The sequence below is a fragment of the Coloeus monedula genome (genome assembly GCF_965178545.1).
Source record: "Coloeus monedula genome assembly, chromosome: 1".
Lineage (NCBI taxonomy): Eukaryota > Metazoa > Chordata > Aves > Passeriformes > Corvidae > Coloeus > Coloeus monedula.
In genome coordinates this window covers 116,957,784-116,984,044 of record NC_138781.1, presented here as the reverse complement: position 1 = coordinate 116,984,044, position 26,261 = coordinate 116,957,784, and the positions used below count along the sequence as shown (strand labels likewise).

The window sequence follows — 26,261 nt, the reverse complement described above, 5'->3', positions numbered from 1 at the left end:
GGCTTGGAATGTACTTGAATAAGAGAGACCTTTTTACAGAGCACATTATGTGCCGTGAATTCTTGAGTAGTTAAATAGCAAAATTCTTCTTAGAGTACTGATGTAGAAGAGAAAACATGCCATACTTTCTATGTTGTACATTGATCTGTTGAATTTCCTTAAAGAAGAAATACATTCAAAGCAATTGTTATTGTGTGCAGCATTATAATTTTGCTATTTCCAAACATGCTTCGGTTTGCAGAACTTGCTGATTTTTGAAAATTTGATAGACCTGAAGCGTCAGTATACATTTCCTGTTGAAATTGAGGTGAGTGAAATTTCTGGCCTTTAGTATTTGGAAGTAAAAGAAGGGTATGAGTTAACAGTGTAGTTACTGAAGACCAGGTCAATTCTCACATATGGAGAAAGAGGGTTCTGTAGCGGATACAAAAAATGCAGTATTCCTCTAATGACTTAAAATACATTTTTGTGAGAGAAATCCAGACCTGAAATTTGTAATGGACCTGCAGTGTGTATACTTTTAACATACTTTTTAGCGTATTTATTTTGACAGTGAACAGCTATAGGAATAAAAAATTCAGTTGTTTTCATTTAGCACTAAATAATCATTTACAACATGAGATTTCCATTCATGTTAAATGGTTTTGATCTTTTTTTTTTTGTATCCCAGTAAATAAATAAGTGTAAATAACCTGTAGTATATTTTTTTTAACTAATTAACTATTTTTTTTAATTAAGTAATTAGAACTTTATTTCTTGCTGTTTAGGTGCCTCTGGAAAGGAAGAAGCGGTACATTGCTATTAGGAAGGAGGCCAGGGATGCAGGGAATAGCAGCCAGGGTATGAAAGTTTATTTATGGCAATGAAAGAAATGCTTTCTTACCTTTCATACAGTGTTTCTTGATGTGTTCTTAGTTGGCTTCTACAGTAGCAGGAACAAATAAAAGCATTCAATGTATTTCATCTAACAATCAATTCCCACCTACCCTCAAGTTTTAGTGGGCAGTAAAAGCTTGTTTCTTGTAATTACCTTGATTAATGGACTGTTCTTCTTTCCTGTTTAGATGAGCCCAAGTATTTAGCTTCTTCATCATACATGATGGATAGCAGTTTGAGTGAAGAAATGAGTCAGTTTGATTTTTCTACTGGAGTCCAAGGTTTTTCTTATAGTTCCCAAGATGTTACAGCTAGCAGCACTCGTTTCAGAAGAAAGGTAATTTAATAACTTATGGGCTGTGAGAAAGACAAGTTTTATGCTTTTGAGCAATTGCATACATTTATTGGGGTTGAGAAAGAGAAATTTCTAGTCTTCTATATTTGTGCTACCTGACTGAGAATGAGTTCCTCCAGAAGATGATGGAGGGGACCTGAGCTGTTTTCTGTCCGTCACTTTTCTTAGTTCTTCTCTCCAGTGTCTACAGCTGGAGAAAAACAATGCCCTATTGGGTTTCTAAAGCTGAGCAGTGTGAGTGAAGTCCAGCCTGAGTTGTAAAATGATGGCTTGCGACTGCACTCAGGCACATCCTGTGATGGTTGTGTTTTGCTGTTAGCCATCAGGTTTCATTGTTGCCCTCTTTTGGTCTGTGACAGAACTGGCTGTATTATTTGCATGGAATAAATAATCAAACAATTGTTTTTGCTTTTCTGTTGTGGCACCTTGTATTTAACTGTTGCTTTTGGGAAATATTAAGTGCTGTTCTTTGAAGACTTGAAGTTGTGTTCCTTCTGCAATCAAAAGATGTCTCACTAGCCCTAATGCTGATAGAATAGATACCTGCTGTGAAACAGACAGCTTGTAAAAGTATCATAGACACTGAAGACACAATCTGTCAAAATAACTGTTAACATTGGTGAAGATAAACTGTTTCCATGTTTTGGAGCGAGGAGGTGTTTTAGCTGCAGGGAAGTTAAGCAAGATAGAAAATATGCTTCTAGTTTGCCTAGTAATTTTGTAATTTCTAACTAAACAATTTTCTTTTGTGATTAACTCTGTGTCCCTGAAGAGAGCTGCTGCAGATGCTAGTCAATGTGAAACAACACATCCATAGAAGTAGAGCTTTCCCTCATGTGTTACCGCATTCTTTGAGCTATGAAATGAAATCATTTCTGTGAGGTTCAGCTTCACTCCTCCTCTGCTTTCAGCATTTGCCACACCTGTCCTGGCAGGTAGTAAAGTCAGAGTAACATAAAGTTGGCATCTGTTGGCACAAAAGGTAAAGGACGTGCAGATCTGCTGCGTGCATTTGGGAGGTGTCTGTTTGAACAATACATTTGATGTATTCCCTGTTGCACACACCGAGTGTGTAGTGAAATCTAAGCACAGATAAGATCAGGATGACTCATGGCATGATTGGGATTTAAAATAAAATGCAGTGTTGTTATTAATCATAGTAACACTTTTTTTTTTTTTTTAATTAAGGAGCCCACAGAATACAAGGTTTTAAACGATGAGATGGAACTGGAAATGGATGAATTCAACCAACATGAATGTATGGCTTCTATGACCACTCTGATTAAACATATGCAGAGGAACCAGATCACACCCAAAGTGGAGGAGGCCAGTATTAGCTAAAAAGTTGGCATTTTTCCATTAACGCTACCAAGAAAAGAGAGTCATGATTGAATCCTTTCATTTTTTCATTTTCTTGGCTATGTTATAGTGAAACCTGTGTGGTTTGAGCTTGGGGCTTTTTGGCTTGGTAAGCCTGTTTGGTGCAAGAAGTGATTTGACTTTTGCTCATCTTGTCTAAATTTCAGGGAACAGTTCCAGTAGCTCTTCCTCTTTGGATGAAATTTCTTCATGGCAAATTAGAAAACCCATCAGTACCATTAAATATTCGCCTCTTCATAGCAAAACTTATTGTTAATACTGAGGATGTGAGTAATTTTTTTTCATAATATAAACTGTGTAACTCTTGCAGGGTAAAATATTTCATCAGCTGAGACCTTGGGGGTATTCAAATTGAGTAGTTTGCTGTGATAAAAGGGAGTGCATTTATGGCCCAAAATTCCAGATAGTACAAGTATTTTGAATGTATTATTAATACTTTTTCTCCCATACTCTACTTCTATAAGTAGAGGGTGTCCACCATATGTGTCTTCTGGAAACCACAAGTAATGTATTCATTGATACTTATGCAAAAGGTGTGGCTGATTATACTTTCCATCTTCACAGCAAATACAATGTTTTATTAATGGTCACAGATGAGTCTTATAGAAACACTTTGAGTTAAATTTGTTGCAGAAAGATACTAAGATAGCATAAGGTGTCTTTGCTTGAGAAGAAATGTTTTCCAGCTCACATTCTTGAGTAAAACATTCTCAAGCTATTTCATACAATTATTTTAAAGTATAATGGTTCTGTCTGGAATATTCCAAATCCAAAAATGCTGAATTTCAGAAATATTTCAAGAAACTTTATACCCATTTAATGCTACTTTCTTAGTAAAGCTGTCTGAAATGGAAGGATAGATGAATGGCATACTCTTTCAAATCCTCTACAGACAGATTTTCTATGTGAGAGCCGTACTATCTGTGCCCTGGTGAAATAATTAACTTAATTAACTTTCTGTGGTTAAAGGTCTCTAAGCAAAAGTGAGAAGTGTAGTTATGGATACTTTTTATTTTAAATTTTTTATGGTTGTTGCCTCGAGGGTTGAGCAAAAGTGCTAGAGAGGTTGGTCTAGCAGTCTTACCTGTAATGTTTATTGAACAGCAGGTTGCTGAATACTTGGGTAATTTGTACTTTATCATTGATTCTCTGTAGGTATTCCGGCCTTATGCGAAGCACTGGCTTGGTCCATTGCTGCAACTTGTTGTTTCTGGAAATAATGGAGGTGAAGGGATTCACTACATGGTAGTGGAAATAGTAGTTACAATCCTTTCCTGGACAAGTGTAGCCACTCCTAAAGTAAGGAAATGTGAAATTCGTTTTTATTATTATTGTGGCTGTTTGGTAAAGAATGAATGAATTTGTTTTTATGCTCTTAAATAATTTTATGCATCAGTCCACTTTTACATTTTACAATTCTTTTACGTATTAACTTCAAACATAACTTGATTACTTACTTGGTTTTGTAAAATACATCTTCTTGGAGTCACTATGGTTATTTTTGCTCCTGGTCTTTGTAGGGGAATATTAAGGATGAGATTTTAGCTAACAGATTGCTTGAATTCTTGATGAAAAATGCCTTTCACCCAAAAAAAGCTGTGTTCAGACACAATCTGGAAATCATAAAGACAGTTATAGAGTGTTGGAAGAAGTGTCTCTCCATACCTTACAGGTAAACATTTGGAAAACTGCTTTCTTTTATCAGTATTTCAAAAATATAAGTGAAGGGTATCAAAGGACATGGGAAGGTAAATTCAGCTGCTATAGTAAACTTTTTGTCCCTCAAGTGGACAGTAGAACTTCAGAATCAAACTCTCCAAAGACTGTAGATTAATTTGAAAAGCAACAAGGAGAGAGATGGGAAAATATGTAAAGGATTATGACAGTAGCAACTAAAAGCAGTAGTAATCTCTACAAAGATGGCTTTTTATTTGAAGTTTTGGATATTATCATTGAATATTGGTGCCTTCTTAGTAAGACTTCTGCTATCTGCCATGCTCCAGAACTCATCAAGCATTTGTGTGGGGTTACAATCTCTTTTTAGTTGTTTTGGGGTGGGTTTCTTTGCAAAAACTTCTTCATTGAAGCTAAATATTTACTGCTTTCTGACAGTATCCCTTTGGTGGGTTGTACACGTGCATATATATCCCTGTATACACAGACAGTGAGTGATTTAGGGTGCATCTCTTTTGGGGTTTTAATGTCTATCACTGCTTTTGTGTTTTTATCCAACAGTTTAATATTTGAAAAGTTTTCTGGTGGAGACCCTGATACAAAGGACAATTCAGTGGGAATTCAGCTGCTGGGAATTGTTCTTGCTAACAATATGCCACCCTTTGACCCAAAATGTGAAATAGATCGTGTCAGGTGAGAAATGCAGATTTTTTGTGAATGATCTTGAAAAAATCTTAAGCCAAAGAGAGCAAGTTTAATTTGTGAGCATGATGTATGGGAGCTTGTTCTTTGGAATCCCTTGTCCCATCATCCCTTTGTTATCATCTGGCAGATGTAATACTTTTCTAGCTACAAATTGCAGACCACATTTATTTTGGAAAATATCTAGAAGAATGTACTCTTTTTTACGGTGGGCCCCGGGGTTGCAGTTTTGTGGACATTATTGGAGTCAGGAATTGCTAAAGCAGGGATTTGAGGCAGTGCAAGTGGAAAATCCATGTTGTGCTGTCAGCTCTTCTGAAAGCAGTCACTATTACTCTAGGCAACTCAGATTTAGTTTTTTGCTTCAGTTTAAATTTGTGTGCTGGAGTAGTGGCTTGCAGCAGGTCTATCTTTTGTGCTAGGTATTTTCAAGCTTTGACCAGCAACATGGGCTTACTAAAGTATAAAGAAGTTTATGCAGCTGCAGCAGAAGTGTTGGGACTTGCTCTTCAATACATTGCTGAGAGAGAAAATGTAAGTGAACTGTATTTTGTGTTTGACCATTCCTGTCTTAATTTTATATTCATCGTCTGTATGACTACTCAATTCATATCCAAAAATGGATGTATCTAAAACTCAACAGTCTTTATCCAACAGATTAATTAAAGATTTAAACTACTAACTCAACAGGAAAAGAATTTGAGGGCAGACTAAGTGCAGAATTTTTTTCCTTGCTCTTTTGGATCTGTCAGTGAATGATCTCTTTCTGAGGCTTTGTTCAGCTTTTGCCAGCCAGCAATACTAGCGCAGCATGTTTTAAAATTGGGGGGTTTTTAAGAGGAAAAAAAAAAGCAATTTGGGAGGTTTGGAGCTACCTTTTGAATAACTGTATCTGAATCCAGGTTTTTTATAGGTAGGGGATAAGATGAATGCAAAACTGTTACTCACCAAATCCTACACTACTAGAACTAGGGGATTGTGCTTGATGATCACAGAAGTCAGTTTGAGACATATGCTAGAGGTACTTATTCACACAATGGTTAGTGAACTTCTGTAGTCCGGTGCCAGAAGAGGTTCTAGGGATAAATAGATCAGCAGGGTCAAAGAGAAATTAGGGAAATTCATGCACAAAAAATTGTCATGGAGAGAGGTTCTAGAGACAGCAGACAGCAATGTACACTCAAAGATCCCTAATCTAATGACAAATGCATGTTGGATTGTGTATGAGAAAAGGAGGACAAAATGCAGCCAGGATCATGTGTTCCCCCTAAATATAATTCTATAACTGCTATTCAAGACAAAAATACCAAGTTGTTGGCTAAGTAGAGTATTAGCCTGACCTTGTAGTTTATTCTTCCTTCTCTCCTTATATCCTTACTTCTTTTCCCACTTAATTGCATTCTGGTTGTTCTTTCACTGTTTGTAGAGCATATTCCATAAATCTTCCTGAGTCTTTCTCAGTATTCCAAGTTCCATTATAAGCAGTGTTTTGAATAAATGAGAAAAGGTGGTCTAAATTTTATCCTCAACAAGGCTTATTTCTTTGATGTTAATTGCAGGTTGCTGGTTGTTTTTCACCTTTTTACTAAAAATGTCTTGGTTTTTTACATTCGTTGATTGGAAATTTCTGTACTGAATGAGAAGCTGCTTAATATTTGCATAAGCACACTAAGCAATTTGTACTACAAAATTAAGGTGTTGGTTCCAAACCAGTCAAAGGAAGCTCAAAAATGTGTTTTTCAAGCAGCAGTCATGTGTTTCAGCCAGGCAGATCTGTACAGGACCCATGAAGCACCATGAATGTTAAGATGAGTTGGATGGATCTTGCCTAGTGAATTGCACTAGAATCAAACAGCATAGCAGCAAAACAGTGTGTCATTAAGGTAGTTATGAGTTTCATGGGTATCCTTGTCTGTCTTTCTTATTTTTAGATACTTGAAGATCCAGTTTATGATTGTGTCGTAAAACAATTAAAACATCATCAGAACACCCAACATGATAAGTTTATTCAGTGCTTGAATAAAGTTGTTAAGAATTTTCCACCTCTTGCTGACAGGTGTGTGATGATTTATGTGATATGTTGACTGTAAATCTAGAGGAATAATAGAGAATAACTTGCTTTTCTTTGTGGGCTTCTGGCTAAATTAAGGTTTATGAATGCAGTATTCTTTTTGATACCCAAACTTCATGGTGTGATGAAAACCTATTGTCTGGAAGTAATAATGTGCCGGGCAGAAGAAGTTCCTGATCTCCACTTGCAGTTAAAGAGTAAAGACTTTATCCAGATCATGAATCATAGGTAAGTAGTCAAGTGATGGATTATGATGGATAGTTAAGTTTCTTGATAACATACATTTTTACATTCAGAAGCATTTATAACTCACCTTCACTTTTTGGTCATTGCTCTCCTAATTTGAGCTAATGTAATCTGGGAGTTAAGATGGTTAGCTCTTTGTGAAAAACAGACAAAAGCCCCTAAAATAGCCTTAGGGTGAAACACCAGTGGGATGTCAGTTTCTGAGGTCTGTATTAGTTTACTTGTATTCTTACTCTTAGGTTGGATCCAAAAGTATTTACCTAAAGCCCTTTATGCAAAACCAAATACTGTTGCTAAAACATAAACTGATCTTCTGGTTCTGTGTGTAGCAGTGATGAGAAAAGCAGTGTAACTGGGGTTTTTTTTCCCTCTTCTTTTAGGGATGATGAAAGACAAAGGGTTTGTTTGGATATCGTGTACAAGATGCTGTCTAAATTAAAACCACTAGAACTTAAAGAACTTCTGCCTGGAGTTACAGGGTTCATTTCTCACCCTTCTGTCATATGTCGACAGCGCATGTATGATATCCTGATGTGGATTTACGATAATTACAGGTGTGTGTTCCCTGCACAGGCAGAGTGAAAGTGTTTGTAAGAGTCTTCCAACTTCTTGTCCCTTGGTGAGGGATTTTTCCAGTTGTCAGAATAATAGAGTCTGTGATTTGCCTAACTGGCTCTGGCCTTTGGTGGCAATTTTATCACTTCCAGTAAGGGATAAATACTTGGACCAGAACTAGGACGTTGCATCACCACAGCAGGATGGCATAAGAGGTCTTAACTTCGATGTTCCAGCTTTTTTTCTTGTTGCTGGAATTTGTAACTAGTGAAAATTATACATTAAAGAAATTTGCTTTTAGGTAGAAGATACATTAAGGCACGTGGGCGTGATCTGGATCCCTTCAATCTGGTAGTATAAAGATGGTCTTTCTGCTTGACCCCTTAGAATAGGGAACAGGCACATGACAAGTGGGGTGCTGTTGAATTATCTAACTTAGTTGGGTTTTATGTGCTTTTTCCCAAGATAACTGTTTGAATGGACAGTTACTGTGAAGAAAAAGTACAGGCAATATTTACTCCAGCATCACTTGTGAAAAGCATTCTCTGCCTGTTTTTTCAGATTTAACCATGCAAACTTCATAATAAATACCTAATGTGTTACTTAGCTTATTAGATTATTTCTTTGATAAGTAGTGGATCTTCACAAGGCATTTTTGGCAAGGAAGACCTCATGTTATGTTGTCATGCCAAGTTGAGATTTTTATCAGAGGGCATAATCTTCCTTTTTGTTTCACCATCCTCATTCTCTTATTTTGCTATGGATTATTTGAGAGAAGTCATTAATAGATATTTTTCTCCTACCATCAGTGATCCAGAAAGTCAAACAGATGAAGATTCTCGGGAGATACTCAAAGTGGCAAAAGAAATGCTGCTTCAAGGACTAATTGATGAGAATGCTGAACTGCAGTGAGTAGAGCGTTGTGATAACTGTCTGAAATAAAAATACCTACATTTCTCTTACTTTGTTTATAGCAAAAGAGTTGATCCTGAGAGGTTTTTTGAGTATTTCAGTGTAAAAGAGCAACACTGAGATAATACCATTTCCTTTTCTTCCAGTTTATAAAATTGTGTCCCGTGGTTTTACACCGAATCTAAGTGGAGCATTTGAACGAACTTCTAAGCTGTGGGGAGGTTGTTTCACTATGTTAAACCTAATTCTGCATTAATGTTCTAGAGTTTTTGAACAAGGAGGACCCTCCTATACAAACACACAACAGTAGATTAAATGTTGGATTTTTTAAATTTCTCTTGGTGGAGCAAAAGATAGAAGAGGGGATCTTGGTGCTTATCTGTACATAGCACTTCTCAAGAGGAAAACACTTGACAGAAATATTTTGTTCAGAGTAAACCTTTACTATCAGGCAGAGAACATGGTAGATGAATGAGGAATTCAGTGTAATTCGATGGAAGATTAATGGCATTAAAGTGTTAGTTGAAGGCTTTAAAAGCTTATTGTTCTGGAGGTTTTTGTTGGTGTGGTTTTTGGGTTTTTTTCCTTTTTAACTTGACTTTTTTAGAAGTGTTTTTCTTTATGTTTGCAAATAACCAAGAATAACTTTATTCTTTGCCTTTGCAGATTAATTGTTAGGAATTTTTGGAGTCATGAGACAAGGTTGCCCACAAATACTCTTGATCGCATGCTGTCCTTGTTGAGTTCTTTATATTCCACCAAGATTGAAACACAGTACTTGAGTCTAATCACAAATTTTCTACTTGAAATGACTAGCAGGAGCCCGGATTATTCCAGAAAAATATTTGAGCATCCACTATCTGAATGCAAATTTCAGGTGAATTGTAATGTGCTGTCCTGTATGCAACTATGTGACAAATTCTGTTCCTTAATGTAGCTGCCACTTAGAAAAGAAGGGCATAATGAAGGAGATTTTTCGAAGTGTTTTGTGCTCCATAGTTAATGGGTGCAGCAGTTGTGAGTTATGCACAGTATCAGAAATTTGCTGGTTTTGTGGTGGCAATAGTATTAGTTTCTTTAAAAAAAAATTAATTAAAATAATTATACCACGTATAGCTGATTTGTAGAGTACTGAAATACTAAAAAAAAGGGTAGTGGAGAGAAGCACCATCAGGTGGAGAAATACTGTCAAGAAACAGGAATACTGGTGCAAGAGCTGTAAATCAGTCCTCAGCTGACCAGTCTAAATTAGTGAGCTTTCTTTACTGAGCTGTGGAGAACTTCTACATGTTTGTGGTTTGTTGGGGTTTTTTTTGTTTGTTTTTTATATATAGTCAAGTTCTGCCCCTATACCTGGGAGGGTGTTTTGGTTTCTGGACTGTAGTTTCTGCTGTCCTACTCAATGAAGAAATGCAGAAAGCCTCCATCCTTATTGTTCTACTTAAAATCTTTCTTTGTTCGTAGGACTTTGTAGTTGATTCCAGCTGGCGTTACCGAAGTACTGTGCTCACACCAATGTTTGTGGAAACTCAGGTTTCTCAGAGCATCCACAGGAATTTGTCACAAGAAAGATCCCTTTCTCCTTCTGGGTCAGTTGGTGGGCAAGTGAGGGCTACCCAAAGGCAATATGAATTTACACCTACACAGCATGGCAGTAAGTCCAGACCGGTGTCTTCTGAAATGTTCTTGTTTGCTGTAGGAATGATGTCATTTCTGTTACATATGATGTTTTAGTGTAGAAGTATAAATATGTTTAGTATTTTGTTTTCAAGGGCTTTTTTGTGTGTGCTATGAGAAAAAAATCATGTTTTTATTGGTCTCATACGTATTTTATGTTCTGCCTAATGTAAAAGAAGCACTGTCTTACCTAACAGCTTAAAATCTGTTGTGCCTATCAACATGAGGAAATTATATTTTTGGGAGGGAAAAAATACCTACTTTGTAGATGTTTTCACTTTATTTATCTGTATGTTACAGCTTTTTTGCAATTTCTTTTTACAGGTGGTAGAAGTTCTTTTAATTGGCTAACTGGAAGTAGCATTGACACATTGGCAGAGTATGCAGTTCCTTCATCCTCTGAATCCTTGTCTTCATCCATGCTGTTGGTTAGCAAACGGAGTGAAAAATTTAAACAAGGAACCTTTAAACCAGTGGGGCCAGATTTTGGGAAAAAAAGGTTGGGTTTGCCTGGAGATGAAGTGGACAGCAAAACTAAAGGTCTGTAAGCCTTATTGTGCAGTTTCTATGTAATTAGTACACTTTTATAAACCATCCTTTATCAGTTATTTGGCTGGCAGTCCATTATCTTTGAGACAGTCTAATTGAGGTTCACTTTGAGAGATTTTGTTTCCAGGTGTGTGTGATGATACATAACATGTGACAAAAAGCTAGGATTGTGCTAGGAATTGTAAAGTTACATGTTGCTCATTGAAAGAACTGACTGGCATGCTCTCTGCATTCCTACCTCTCCCTAAGATGTTCAGAGCATGGATGTCAGACAGTTCTGTCCCTTCTGTTTTAAATGTAACTCTTTAAAGAAGATATTTCTTTAAACATATTTTCTAAACCATTTCTGTCATTAGAAGTCCTTGCTTTTTTCTGAGAATGCTCCTTCATCCATCCAGTCAGTAAGTGAAAAATACCAGTACTGCTCTGAATTGACTTAGGATCCTTCTCCCTCTTTAACTCTTGTCTACTTTGTCATTAAAATTTTGACCAAAAGGATGACATTAGGAGTTCAGGCATAGAGCTGTAAAGATCAACCTTTTCAGTACCTGAGAGGTGTTTCAGGGCAGTTGCGGGTGAACTGTAGTTCATGCAGAACTACAGAAATAGAGAGGTCAGTCTACCTTTCAGTTATTCCCTGGTCTTCTACCCAGGCAAATACCAGTTACAGTGGTATGTTTTTGTTTGCTCACTCTCCTTCTCTAGGAGGTGGACTGAACTGAGTCTGTTGAGTGGCCTTTCCCCGTGACTGTCCTGAGCAGGAGTTGATCCAGTGACAGTTCTGTAACTGTAACTTAAAAAATACAGTACAATATTCTTATTACACAATATTTGAATATCTTTTAGCACCTCTTTTATGTAGGGGGTTATATACTTTCTGGACTACAGTGCGAATGCCATACATGTCTTTGAGAGTCTAAAATAAATCTGGCATAGGGGGTATATTTGTTCATAAGTTTTAGTGTCTTTTCCAGTACAGATCTTTATACCTCATCCATGCACTTGAAGTTTCTATATAAATGCTTATTACCTCTTCTCCTAAGAGCAACTTAATTTGTCATCATTGGCTGTCTTGTTAAAAGGCCTTGCACTGAGTTGTTTGCTAGGAAATTTAAAGACTAGCTGGTAAGCTAGTAAATGCAAAGATGGTGTTTGTTTTTATATGATGCTTTTGCCTTAAATCTGAAGTGTGCTTGGGAAATGAAAAGCTGTGGACATGATCATATGTTCTCTAGGTATAGAAGAACGAGCAGAAATTCTAAGACTGCGGAGACGTTTCTTGAAGGATCAAGACAAACTCAGTCTGATTTATGCCAGAAAAAGTCTGGCTGAACAGAAAAGAGAACAGGTTTGTCTATCCAAATGGGTTTAAAACTTTAAGTCTCGATGTCATTTGCAGTCTTGTACTTCAACTCTCCTGGTAACTTTGTGTAAGGTACTTGTTGCTACTTTAAGAGCTTTAGAAGGTTTGATTTGGAAATAATGCTATTTATGGCCTTAAAGCTAAATTATGTTACTTAACATGGGTGACAGAAGAGCTGGATGATAACACTTCCAGTCTACCACTTAAAGTGCATGAAGTGATTTTATGTGATGGAGTCCCTAGCAGCTAAGGAAGCCCTTTACAGTTGTCATTCTGGAAACTAGGAGCCTTGGAGCTACAATATGCTGCAGAAATAGCTGGAGAACATTATCCAGCATCCGAGGGTTAACTCAAAAATGTGGTACAGCTGATGGACTAACCAGAACTGGTTTGAACTTTTAACCTGAGGAATGTCAGTAATAATCATTTGCTGAGTGTTTGTCAAGGCCAGAAACATACTACTTTGTGGGTTTCCTGGTTGTGTTATGTACTTCCAATAAATCTAAGTATTTTTAAGCACTGTAGCAATTTTCCAGAGGTTCCTGTTGCTAAAAATAACATACATTATTGTCAAAAAATGATAGCATTTAGTCCCAAGAGCAAAGGAACCCAGGATTGAGAGCTACCAGTTTGAGACACTCCTGTAATACCCTCCAGATGCAGACAACTGTGTAAACAGAACTTATGTCTGGAAGAACCACACAAAACACCTCTTTTAGCCCATTTATGTTTACTTGCAGGCTAAAGCTACCATTTCCTCCCACCCTACAAGGGAGAACCTGTAAATGTGTTCTGTATGGCAGTCCAAAACACAGCTAACAAAATCCCCAGTCTTTTGAACACTTCCAACGATGGTGTTTCCACCACTTCTGTGGGAGGCTTGTTCCAATGCCTGACCACTCCTTCAGTGAAAAATTTTTCATAATATCTAATTTAAACCTCTCCTGGCACAGCTTGAGGCCATTTCCTAACTATTTTTTAACATGATTAATGCATTTCAGGAGATGAAATCCGAGCTGAAGATGAAGTATGATGCCCAGGTTACTTTGTACAGAAGTTACCGAGTGGGAGACCTTCCTGACATCCAGATTGAATACTGCAGCCTCATTGCCCCTCTGCAGGGCCTTGCCCAGGTCTGTCTGCTTTTCAAAGGTCATTTGTGAAGTTTTCTGGTCCTGTGGGCAAAATGTCATGTAGCTGAGCAACCACTTTGAAAATTGATTTGTAGTTTTGCAGTCAACCACTGTGATACACATTTAAAGACACTGTTTTGAGGGAGTGTTTCTCCTTCCCCTGTGCTGGTGCAGTGTTAAGAGACGAGGCTTTGTTGCTTGCCTCATCTGAGCAGTTGAGGATGGATACATCAGCTGTTTTCCATTTCCTGCAGGTTCCGCTGCTTGAGAAACTGATGGTGGTCTCTGCAGACATTATTGCAGAGGACATCTCACTGTACAGTAACAAAACAGTCATTTCTCATCTAGTATATGTCTGTAACAGACTTGTAAATATACAAATGAACTTAGTGTGACTAAGGCTGGACTCAGACTGCTCAGTAAAGCTGATCTAATATTCCTTTTCCTACGTGAGAGTGGTAGAAACTGTAGACCAAATTGAACAGTAGACTGAATCCCATTTTACAGTCTTTGGGAAGTCACAGTCTTCCTGACCACCTTTGTATTTCATTACTTTTGATAGTCCCTTATCTCTCTGTAAAGGGTGGAAGTAGCACACTCACAAGTTCTCTGAATAGCATTAGGTAGAGTTAGACCGAACTCTAGGCCTGTGATAGATCAAGATGCATAGGGTTATGTTACACACACATAAGTATTTCTGGATTGAAAAAATGCTGTTAAGTCTCAGATGAAACTGTCTGTCTGTACAGACAGTCTGTCTCTCTGTTAGCCGCCTCAATTTTTAGGACCAGGTCTCCTCACACATTGCTGTCTTCTTTTTTTTTCTGAAACTCACTTCATGGACTGTGGTGTCCCTAACATGATATTGGGTGTCTGGTTCCTGTAATGGGAGTTGTGAATATGTGCAAATTGTAAATTCCACCCTCTCCACTAACACTGGCCTGAAAACTGCATTGTCTTGGAGTTTCTTTAAGTAGAAGAATTAAAATGGGATATGAGTGGGTAGTACAGTAATTCCCAGCACAGGTGAGATGCATGCCAGACTAAATAGTCCACTCCCAAAGAGTGTCTAGGGATTACATACCGGGTGGATCGTGTCTTTTAATTTTATTTATTAGCCTGTTGTGTCACAGCAAAATTCAGTGACCTCACCACTTTTGTTGTAATTTACAGAAAGATCCAACATTTGCCAAGCAACTTTTCAGCAGTTTGTTTAGTGGAATTTTTCATGAGGTAAAAAAATCTAAAAACCCTTCTGAGAAAAACGCTATTGTCCAGAAGCTCCTGAACAACTTCAATAATTTCCTCAGCATGAGCTTGTCATACTTTCCACCGTTCATTGCGTGCATCCAGGTAAATCTTGATACATGGCGTGAAAGTAACTGGATGTCATGTCTTTGTCTGAATGTGTGATAAGTGGCAGTGAAGGTCAAATACTGTCACTGAAGTTTAGGCAGAGGTGGAAAGAGAGTTGTTAACCAAATGGGTATTTCAAGTGACACTTACTAAGGTGAACAAGGTAATTCATCCTCTGAACTGATTTTTCAAGGTTTCTATGATTTTTGATATCTAGAGTTTGAGTCACCTTTTAATGTTTTAATTGCATCAGTAACAAGAAGAGGTTTGATTACAAATGATAGCTATTTCAATTGAAGTGGGATTTGAGAACAATTGGAAGGGTTATGTGGGTGTTGTGCTTATCTTGCTGTTTCTGGGAAGTGCTTATTGAGGAATTCTTTGATGTCTTGAGGATATCAGTAGCTGCCAGACTGTTTGTTGTTAGCCTCTCTTGCTTATTTTTTCAAATTAGTCCCCTGAAGTAGTTGTCTGGGGATTTTCAGTAATGAGGGAAGGGCTCACCAAAGGATGAGTGGGTGCACCACAGTTGTTTCACTGGAAAAGATGCACAAACGTTTCTGTTATGAGAATATACTGACCTGGAATAGGTTGTGAATTTCATCTTTTAAACCAGTTTTCAGGGAGATAAAAAAACCTTGTCCCAACACCTGTTGCATACCCATTGTCGCTGTATGTAATGATTCTTATCAACTGTATTGCTTTTGTGTCTGATTCCTAGCTCTCGAAGGAATCTCTTTCTGAGTGACAGCTGATGGCTAAAGGCTTTTTGTTATGGAAATGTATATACTCTGTGACAGTAGGTGTCATTCCAAATACAGGAGAACCATCTAGTTTGGAGTAGCTTTGTAAACAGTGACAAACTTTGCTTCTTGATACTTGTAACTAGACATCTGAAAAAATGTAATTGCTTGTTTACTTTTTTCTGTGCAGCTGCATAAAAGGTCAAATACTATGGGGATTTTTCTGGGCTGTCTTGGTATTTTTTGAGCCAACGTCTCACAATAGCTATCTGTTAATATTCCCTCTTGACGTTGCATTTGTTGGTTCTGTCTTGACAATATTATTTGTGTCAAATTATGCTGTCTAGACCCTGCTAATAACACTGTTGCATTAGGCTACGATTTTTTTCTGAATAGACATTAAATGAAGACTCAAAAAGTAGGTAAGTTAAGATTCATCAAAAATACAGACTTTGTAAGAACAATAAAAGCATCTCATTGCCATCCTCATCAATAACCAAAGTACAATAGCATGAAGTACAAACAGCCTGCAAGCAGTGAGAGGAGGTTTTTTTCCCAGTAGGGAATTGAGTTCACATTGATCAAGAGAGCAAGCTGGGAGAGTGTGAGCAAGAGCAGAGCAGTGTCAAGGCTTTCATCTGGCTCACAAAGACTGTCCTAATGGCTCGGCCATTTGGAAATACAGCTTCTCTTTCCTGTATACCAACAGCATAATAAATACTGGCTGGTTTCAGAAAGGCTTCCTACTTAACTGCTGTTTCCTTCTGGCTCTTTGAGTTTTTAATCTTCTACACGTTCACATCCCATCAGGAGAGTAACTTGGTGGGTAAAAAGAGTTGGTTTTGTCTACACATAGAATCTTAAAATTGACTATGAAGCTCTGGGATTCACTTTCAGGGCAGATTAAGAGCCAGCTGTAATACTAAAAGAGGCTAACTCCATGACAAAAGTTTACATACCCTCCAAAGAGATGCTTGGCCTCTGAAGAACATATAATTGCGTTAGAAATATTTTAGCCGCCAGGCCAGCTTGGATGCCATTTCCCCTAATCTGTGAACATATGGTGCAAGTAAAGCCAGTGCTCCTTGCATATGGAGCAGGGAACATTCCCTCTGCTTTCAGAAGATAAGTAATCCAATAGTCACTAATATGCACTAAATAGAAAGATACCTCCTTTGATGTTGGATGATGTCTGTAAATCTGAAGTTTGGGAGGATATTAATTCTTGGGACATACCATTATATTTGCACAGTTCTTGCACTTTTTCCTGTGCTATGAGAAAGGGCTTTTGGCCTTACCTTAGCAAAGTTGTTCTTAAGGTTTTAGATTGTGCAGTTGTCACTGTGTTCCTGACATAATCCCTAAAAGCTGGCAGTCGAGGAATGTGTCTGGGGCATGTGTGCAGCTCATTGGAATTGCCTTAACAGTAGTGAAATATATATGCTAACCCCTTATTGGGATCTGCCTGGTCTGTAACTCAGGAAGCCACACAAGGCTGTGGTTTTTTTCCTCTTTCTTTATTGAGCAAAAATTCATTAGTGTGAGAGTCTCAACTCTGCAAATTGTGTCATGAGTTTGCTTATGCCAGGTGCCTCTTCTGTAGTTTTTGTGGTGGTTGTCATTTATCAAAGATGTATAGCTTGGCTGTTCTCAGTCTCCTGTTGCAATTTCCAAATAGTGGTTTCTTTTCACACAGTATTCTTGAACATACTGTGTTGCAAGAATCAGATTTTTTGTTCTAAAACATGGTGCTGTTCCTTGTAATGGAAGCTATACTGAACCTCTTCCACGTTGTGAATTTTTTCTGACAGTTGTTGAAGATACTGTTGCAATTTTTCTTTAGAGGGAAAGAAAACAAAGAAAAAACCCAACACTGGCTTTAATAAACATGCTGATTTTTTAATATATTTACCTGTATTTAGAGTAGTGATGTAAATATTTAAAAGACCCCTTCAAGTGAACAAGAATGTTTATCCCTGAAGAAGAGGTTATTCTATACTATTATTGGACTAATGTTAAAAATTATAAAGAGAAATACTGTCATGTCTCTAAATCATGCAGGAGTAGATGAGCACTGTACTAGAGGAGTCTAACAGGAAGCTGTGATGTGCTAAAACTGGCCGAGTGTGTGGACAGAAAGCCTCCAGCTCAGACAAGACATCGTGGTAAATCATGCCTTTGGCTTATGGCAGGAGCGCACCACTGAATAGGTTAAGTGAAGCACAGCTGCTGTGCAGCAGGCAAAATCCTGCCAACAAACAGAAGGAAAAGTTCAGGCTGTCACTGTGTCCATCTATCTCTCCCCCAATTTCCTTGTGATTCTGTCCAGAGAGCTGTCCCATGTCCCAGAGCCAAAGTATATAGGGTTATTCTGTACTGTTCTCTGTCCAAAGAGCAACAGCACAGAAGGAAAAGATTCCAGTTTTCCCTGAGTTGGGAACTTCTGGAGACCTAATGGCCGATTTCCAAAGCTTGCACTGTAAGAAAAAGGATACCAAATAAGTGATCTGTATAGTTTTACACCAAGTAGGCACCCATTGTTTTGTTTTATTCTACAGGAAATGAGTTACCAGCACAGAGAGCTACTGGAACTGGACTCAGCTAATGTGAGCACGAGCTGCCTTGCAAGTTTGCAGCAGCCAGTGGGCATTGTTCTTCTGGAGCGTGCCCTGATGGCTCTGTCCCCTGCAGAGGAGCCCCCGTCCAAAAGGATGCGTGGGAGGACAGAGCTGCCCCCCGATGTGATCAGATGGATTGAACTTGCTAAGTAAATTCTTATTTGAGACAATTTGCTCCCACTTAGGTTTACCTTCTGAAGAACTCTGCTTTTATGGCTTGTGGGATTTCTCTTTTAGTCTTTCTGTCTTTTAGAATCAGATATGCTTTTAATTTCTTCTCACTGACTTCTCTTAATACAGTCAGTGAGAGCAGTTAGACTTAAAAACTGTGCACTCTTATGGTGCTGTCAGACTGCTGAAAAACATCTTGTTCATAGCTTTTCAACTGCAGGAATTTCCATAGTTCAGATATTACCCTACAAGATGAAGTTTATGTGGTTAAGTATGTATTTCTGATCTTACATAATACTTGCTAAAAATTCACTACTACAAGCCAGTAGTATTACTGCTTATTGAATTGTTATTTTTTTAATAACTTCTGTTTGCATTGATATACATCTGCTGAGCTCTTTAAAATATTTTTCTTTTCAATTTTACTAGGCTCTACAGATCCCTTGGGGATTATGATGCCCTTCGTGGCATTTTCAGTGGTAAGATTGGGACTAAGGAAATTACACAGAAAGCTTTGTTGGCAGAAGCAAGGAATGATTATGCTGAAGCAGCTCAATATTATGATAAGGTAAAATGACAGCAAGGTATTTTCATTTCATATATCTCTTATAACTTTAATAAAATTAGAAAAATTTGAATTTTGAGAAGTACCATATTGTCTAAAATGCCCTTGTGCTTAATTGATGGTTCATTGTGTAAAGACACTGGGAACAGATGAGCAGTCACAACAAAGCAGTAAGCAAGATGCTTTTCTTACTGTTTGCTACAAAGCTTCACAAGTGCAGTTATCTAGGCAGACAAGTAAAAACACATGGGCACACAGCAACCCTGAGAGAGCAAATTGCATATGTTCATGGCATGAGTTACTGTGGGTAAAAACAAAGAAGGATTTCTGACCTTCTTTTAAAATGTTCACTCTTCAAAAATGCAGGTTTACTGAAGACAGCTACCTGAAATTAATTTATGTATAAACACTGTCAAGCTTGAATTTTCTGCATTTAATGTTGCTGTCACGCTCTGGTAAATGGGTAGATGTTTTTATGAGGCAATGAATTACTTGTTAAGTTTCTGGTGACTTAGAATTGAAGCGGGTTCTTGGCTGGAATCTGGCACTATTCTCCCCTCCAAATTCATTCCCTAGGCACTCTCCCAAGAAGACTGGCAAGATGGAGAGCCAACAGAAGCAGAGAAGGACTTCTGGGAACTTGCGTCTCTGGAATGCTATGACCACCTCACAATGTGGAAGTCTCTGGAGTATTGTGCTACTGTTAATATTGATAGTGGAAAACCTCCAGACCTAAACAAAACATGGAATGATCCATTTTTTCAGGTTTTTAGAAATTATTTCATTGATACTGCACCATTTTTATCTCTGCAGGGATGTCCTACAGTATTGAGATTATGGGTGAAAATCAATCATGTTGTTTGGGTTATTTTATTATGGAAATTAGTGGAGAGTCTGATATATTTTAAAAATTGAAACAATTACTTCTGCTTGTTCTTTTTGATGTTTAGTTTTTATCTCAAGTCAATGGCAGATCCTATAGGATCAGCTTTATCATCACCTTCTTCCTTTTGCAAGTCTTTTTGTTGCTTTTCTTGCTTTGTTTCCTCTTTTAAGAGTTACCAAACCATGGATTTTGAAACTGTTAGAATTTACTAACAACTTCTTGAGCTATAGGAAAAGGCTGCTGTGATTTGTTAGCAAATAGGAATTTGTCTAAAGGGAAAATATTTTTAAAAACATCCAAAATGTTTTTATATTTATTTGATCTGCCACTGATAACAAAAAGCTTGATCATTTACTAGTCCATTCCTAGAAATAAAGACTGTTTTCACCTTGTAGGAGACATATCTGCCCTATGTAATACGCAGTAAGCTGAAGTTACTGCTCAGTGGTGAGAATGACCAGACTTTGCTAACCTTTATTGATGAGGCAATGAAGACAGAACAGAAGAAAGCCATTATAGAAATGCACTACAGCCAAGAACTTAGTCTCCTGTACATCCTGCAAGATGATTTTGACAGAGCCAAATATTACATTAGCAATGGCATGCAGATCTTCATGCAGGTAATAGTGTCTTCTATCTCTGGTGTGGTTTTTTTGTGTAAACTGGAACAATGAAACTGCTGTTGCTGTTACTGCTGCTAGATTATATGCTCAAAACACTCCAGTACAATGAAATTTAGGTGTGTTCCATGTCATATGACAAAACTTCTTTTGAATTCAGTGCTTGCAATGATGAAAGGTGAGTGAGCCAGTGGAGTGCATCCTCCTGTTTTAGTTTGTTTTGTTTTGCTGATTTAATATTTTATACGTTTTTCAGTGTCATTGTTTGTGCAGGTAATAAAAGTTTTATTTCTTTCGTCTTTTCAGGGGCGTCCTGTCCCCAGAACAAGCTTGCAAAGAGTATTGCATTGAGAAGTTTACAAGTTCCATCCATTACCAAGTTCTAATTAGACTGTAGGACTTTGCTAAAACCTAGGATAGAAATTGCAGCTAGACTGTGCCTCTGTGCTTGTCCAAAGCAGAATTGCTCTCTGATTATGGGCTATTAAATTATTTGCAAGAGGTTGGGTTCTAAAGCATAATGTATAGCAGCATCAGATCAATAGTTTGTAGAGCACTGAACAGAACCATGCTTTAAATTCTGTCTGATTCTCTCCCTTTCTTTTCAGAGCTACTCCAGTATTGATTCCTTGTTATATCAAAGTCGGATGACCAAACTGCAGTCTGTACAAGCTTTGACAGAAATACAGGATTTCATCAATTTTATGACCAAGAGAAGTAAAGTGTTTTTTTCTCAAGCAATTTTCTTTTTGTATTCAGTAATCATGGTTTCCTGAACTTTGAATTTCTGAACGGCTGTTTGAAGAAGCATAAGTCTGGAATTACTTCTTATTGTCTTCTTGACAGTAAGAACTATTACAGTTTTGTAAGATAGGATTGAACATAACTTTGTGTTGTATTGCAAAGTTCAATTAGCATAACTCTTGTGATAAGAGTTAAGCATCTCTTTTAAGTGTCAATTAAAGTTTTAAACTAAGCTTTTTTTGTTGGAGTAACTTTTGGTAGTAAATAGCAGTTAGCAGAGGTAAAAAAATGGATGTGGTATATAAGTTGTACCTACTGACGTAGGCCTGAAGTACAAATTTATGTGCACAAACCAAATTAGATACTAAATTTAGTTAACAGTTCCACTATATCCCAGCATGTTGCTATATGGAAAGGAAAATATCTGGTGGTGATCCTCAGTGGCAGTTGATGCAGGTGTCCTTACGGAATCTCCTGTGCCTCAGCAACAAACAAAAGTAATATGATGGTCACTAAGTAGTGTTTTTTATGCAGTCCCAGAAATGCAAGTGCATTGCTTAATTGCAGTTTTTCTGGTTTGAATGTTAGACTATGTTTTCTTTAGCCTGTTTTTGTGCTGTTTGGCTTCAGATGCATTTAAAATGTTCTTAATTGATTTCTAGGTAACTTAGCTTCAGAGGCTTCCCTTAAGAGACTTCTCAGAACTTGGACAAGCAGATATCCAGATGCTAAAATGGATCCTATGAACATCTGGGATGATATCATTACAAATCGGTAAAATTGCATTCTTGGGTTAGCTTGAGTTCTGTCTGCTTGTGGAGTTCCAGGAAGTGCTTTTTCTAATGCTGCTTGTTTTCATATGTGGGAGGGTTTTGATCCAATGTATGACTGGTTTTTTTTCTTTTTTAACTGTGGTAGTAACTTTTTCAATATAACTGGGCAGTTTGTATGACTAACTTGTGGTGAGGAGCCAAAGGAGGTTGAGAATAAATTGTATTTTAATAGGGAAACATAGATGTTAGCTTAGTCATTTTCTTGCATCAGTGATTACATGCACTGTGTAAGGTGGCTCATTTCAGCAGCCCTTAAACATACTCACTTGTAATTGTGTAGATTAGCTGCATTTAGCTCAATGAAACACCACCCAAAAGGCCAATCTGTTATGAATAAAAATACTTGCCTACTTTGTAGGCAGTTCCAAAGTGAGGGAGTATATAAAACAAGCCCATCCATGTCACTCTCAGTGCTTCACCTGTTTATAGGAAAGTTAATGGCCACTGCTTTAATTGGAGACTTCTGTTATGCAACTGTTGCTAGAAAGAACAAAGGCTCGCTGGAGACTCCTTTGGATTAGCTCTGAAGAAACTGGAATGCTTTTACAAATTTGAAGGTTTTCTGTCCTTGCCGTGGTGTCTGTCTTCATCTCAATTCATTCTTCCAGTGCAAATCTAGATTAGTCCTCCTTCCTTGCAATAACTTCTTCAGTAGCTCTGCTGATACATACTGTGCTCTGTAATTTATTTTATTATCTCTTGGTGTCAGGAAAGCATGGCTACAAAAGAGCTTTTTGCAGTTCAGTATAAGGCAGAATACATGGCATGGCTTACTTTTGAAAAAAGTTTCGAAACGTTTATGACTTGAAGGGTTGTCAGGGCCTTAAACACTTTTTGTGCTTAGAAAACCTTTGTCTCAAATTAAAAACAAAGGATGTTCCAAGTGCCACTTCAGACTGCAGTGCTGTCCTCTGCTTTGAGTAACAGTCTGCATAATGAGATGTGCTATTAAATTAGATAGGACTAGTTGTGGAGTGACAGGATTCAGCATTGGTTCATGGCAATTCCCTTTCAAAAGCTGAGTGCGGTTGCTGATCTGGTCTGCAACACAGACTTTGATGTTGCCATGTGTTGATGTGATAAACATTTGAAGAGCAGGTTGACATAAAATACAGCCTGGCACTCACACTAAATAATTGAGGCTCTTGTTTGTTTACACTTCCATCAAATTGGAATGCGAGTTATGAGTTACGGCTTGGTGAACTTAGGGACTGTAGCTTGCACAAATGAACTAACTAACAAAAAATCCCACCCTATAATGGACATTTTCTAATACTAATCTTGTTAGTTCAAGATCCTGAATGCTCTCAGGGTCAGCCTGGCCCCTCTTAGGAGTGTCCAGACTCTGAGGCCTGTGTTTAGCCCTGCTAAAGGTGATAGCTGTAGTTTGACATTTTTTATTAGCTTTGTTTGCTGTTAGACAGATCAGCACTTTTGAACATTGATTCCCTTGAATGTATACCAGAGTGATCTACGCCCCTGTTGTTGTTGTGCAGGTGTTTCTTTCTTGACAAACTGCAGGAAAAGCTTCCCTCTGATCAGGCCAATGACAGTATGGAGGTGGACGGAGAATACAGTGCTGGTGACCAAATGGAAGTGGATCAACAGAGTGAAAACATTTACTCCATGATTAAAAGCTGCAAATTTAATATGAAAATGAAGATGATAGAAAGTGCCAGGAAACAGGTGAATATACTGTCTGATAGCTTCCAATTTGGTGAGAAAATACATAGGAAAAGCCTTTAAGGTGGGTTATGATACCCTTTTGCCAGGGCAAACCTTGTCTCTTTTTGACCCTACTGTCCAGGACATTTTGAAAGCTCAAGAAAGTCAGTTCCACAATGAAAGAAAACAAAAGGATAAATGTTAATTACAAAGTTGATGATAACTTGTCATTACTGGAAGTATGCCTGAAGCCTCCTTTGATCCACAGATGGTTTTGAACACTCTGAAGGGCAGATAAAGTATCTGAAATATTTCAGTCTTTAATGGAAGGGATGCTTGCAATCAAGAATTATGCTTTCTTATTTATAAATAATCTCTTCTGTACAAGAAAACAAATCAAATTCTTATTGAATTAGTATAATTTACTTCAATCAGCAATGCTGAATTTCTTTTTTTCATAGTTTTCATTACTACTGTTAGTTAACGCTAACAAAGAAGTAAAGTGACTTAGAAATTTTGGGTTGAATCTGGCTGTTGAAATGACTGGAACAGCCTTTTTGATGATGGGCCTTTGGTGTTTCAAGCTTGAGACAAGTTGAATAATTAAGTCAAGGTCTCCCATCTTCTGAGATGCTGCAGAAGTCTGCAGTCATTAACAAGAGTTTATTTTAAGCAATGTGACAAGCAAATATAACATTATTGCTTTGTTGACTATACACTCTTGAAGCAGTAAGTGAAAAATTAGATTTCCTTTAATGTTACTGTTGTGAAACTTCTCATCGAAACATAAACACAAGTGATTTTCTTAAAAATATCTTAAATCAAGTTGCTTTTCCCATATGTGTTTGTACTACAGAGCAGTTAAATGCTTGTTGAGTCGTGCAGCTGGAATTATTTTCTCAGTTTTTTAAACCTCTGTTCTTCTCTTTTGCTTTTCGAACTTCTTCATTAGCACAAATCTGGTTCTTAATATGAGACCTGGCAAGCAGTGGACATCTCTTTGCCTTATTGCAACTTCACTTGTGTTACTTAAATCTTCTCATCCCTAACTTGGTTGCAGTCAGTTTTAATCCTTCTTCAGATATATTGTCTGAAAATTCTCTTGATCCCAATGCAGAACAGCTTTGCAGTTGCCAAGAAGCTCCTGAAGGACTTGCGCAAAGAAGCCAGAACGAGGGAGGACTGGCTGGTGAGGTGGAATTACGCCTATTGCCGCTTCACTCACAGTAGCAGCCGCAATCTGAGCTGTCCTGAACGCGTGCTCTCAGTGTTGAAAACCATCTCCCTGCTTGGTAACAACCTTCTCTTTGCTTCACCTTGTTTCTTTTACGAAGTTGCTTTGTTGTCCAGTTACCAGCTTTTGTTTTTGAATTCCAACAGAAGATACCAAATCTGACTATCTCAGCAAGAACATAATGGCCTTCCGAAACCAAAATCTTCTCCTGGGTACTACATATCACATCATGGCCAATGCTCTTAGTCAGGACCCAAGATGTCTTGAGCAAATTGAGAAAGAAAAGGCTGGAAAGATATCACTAATATCAGGAGAAAGCCTTGAGAATCCTAAAAAGGTAAACGAGAGGGGAAGATCTTTTAGTTACTTCAGTATCGTAATTACTACAAATTACTACTTCAGTAGGTAGTGATGGCTATGGATAGGTACAGAGCATGTGAAACCTGTCTGCATTAGCAGTGATTTGTCCAGCAACAGCAGACAGAGAGAGAGAAAGAGAAAGAAAGAAAGACAGACGGAAAGACAGAAAGAAAGAACAAACTGTGGTTGCTGTTTCTTCCAGGTTTTGCTCTCCTGGAGTTCTGCATCTCTCTAGCCTTTTGAACTGGGAGAATGTTCTTGTGTTTCTCTGTACCTGCATTTTGAGTGGAGGGGAAAGACATGGTCAGAGCAGCTGTGTGTACATGCTGGTGGGCAGACAAGGCTTGGGATCCTCAAAGAATACCTTGATTTCAGCTGGGCCTTTGTGACCTGCTTCATGCTCCCAGACTGTTCTCTTCGATAAAGAGATATTTATAATACTGATAATAATGGTGATACGCTTTTTTTATCTAAGTAATTTTAATGGAAGAGAGAAGAGGGATTTTTTAAGGCAGAGCACATGCAGGTCGTCTTTGCCTATTTTGGGTAGGTGTGCATTTGAAGAATACAGTACTGGACTTTGCTGCAACTAAAATTATATTTGCTGTCAATTGTCCCACATGCTGGGGACATGGTGTCCCACCATGACAATGGGGGCATTGACTTCTTGTCTGTCAAATGGGTACAGATTTTGAAGTGCCACTGTTGGCTTATTTCTACTAATTTATAAAGCCACCGTGAAGACCCTTATATATAGAATCATAGATTGGTTTGGGTTGAAAGGGACCTTAAAGATCATCTAGCTCCAACCCCTCTGCCTTTGCCAGGGACACCTTCCACTTGATCAGGTTGCTCAGAGCTCCATCCAGCCTGGCCTTGAACACCTCCAGGGATGGGGTAACCACAATGTCCCTGGGCAGCCTGTTCCAGTGTCTCACCACCCTCACAGCAAAGAGCTTCCTCCTAATGTCCA

The 26,261-nt window shown here is 37.9% G+C and overlaps 1 protein-coding gene across 1 annotated transcript in view; it reads left to right on the top strand.

The window, feature by feature from the left end:
- PRKDC (protein kinase, DNA-activated, catalytic subunit) overlaps positions 1–26,261 on the top strand; it is a gene marked incomplete at its 5' end in the record, with an annotated part of 82,635 nt that overhangs the window by 39,946 nt on the left and 16,428 nt on the right. The window contains 28 exons of the mRNA XM_082303206.1: positions 242–307; positions 768–840; positions 1,065–1,213; positions 2,420–2,557; positions 2,758–2,877; positions 3,767–3,910; positions 4,132–4,283; positions 4,847–4,978; positions 5,410–5,521; positions 6,919–7,043; positions 7,137–7,286; positions 7,685–7,858; positions 8,669–8,767; positions 9,438–9,648; positions 10,236–10,425; positions 10,773–10,988; positions 12,233–12,345; positions 13,362–13,493; positions 14,667–14,846; positions 18,151–18,359; positions 18,811–18,949; positions 19,523–19,711; positions 20,228–20,452; positions 21,061–21,169; positions 21,859–21,970; positions 23,526–23,715; positions 24,812–24,986; positions 25,075–25,265. Coding sequence (XP_082159332.1) covers positions 242–307; positions 768–840; positions 1,065–1,213; positions 2,420–2,557; positions 2,758–2,877; positions 3,767–3,910; positions 4,132–4,283; positions 4,847–4,978; positions 5,410–5,521; positions 6,919–7,043; positions 7,137–7,286; positions 7,685–7,858; positions 8,669–8,767; positions 9,438–9,648; positions 10,236–10,425; positions 10,773–10,988; positions 12,233–12,345; positions 13,362–13,493; positions 14,667–14,846; positions 18,151–18,359; positions 18,811–18,949; positions 19,523–19,711; positions 20,228–20,452; positions 21,061–21,169; positions 21,859–21,970; positions 23,526–23,715; positions 24,812–24,986; positions 25,075–25,265 — 4,215 coding nt within the window. The remainder of the gene's footprint in view (positions 1–241; positions 308–767; positions 841–1,064; positions 1,214–2,419; positions 2,558–2,757; positions 2,878–3,766; positions 3,911–4,131; positions 4,284–4,846; positions 4,979–5,409; positions 5,522–6,918; positions 7,044–7,136; positions 7,287–7,684; positions 7,859–8,668; positions 8,768–9,437; positions 9,649–10,235; positions 10,426–10,772; positions 10,989–12,232; positions 12,346–13,361; positions 13,494–14,666; positions 14,847–18,150; positions 18,360–18,810; positions 18,950–19,522; positions 19,712–20,227; positions 20,453–21,060; positions 21,170–21,858; positions 21,971–23,525; positions 23,716–24,811; positions 24,987–25,074; positions 25,266–26,261) is intronic.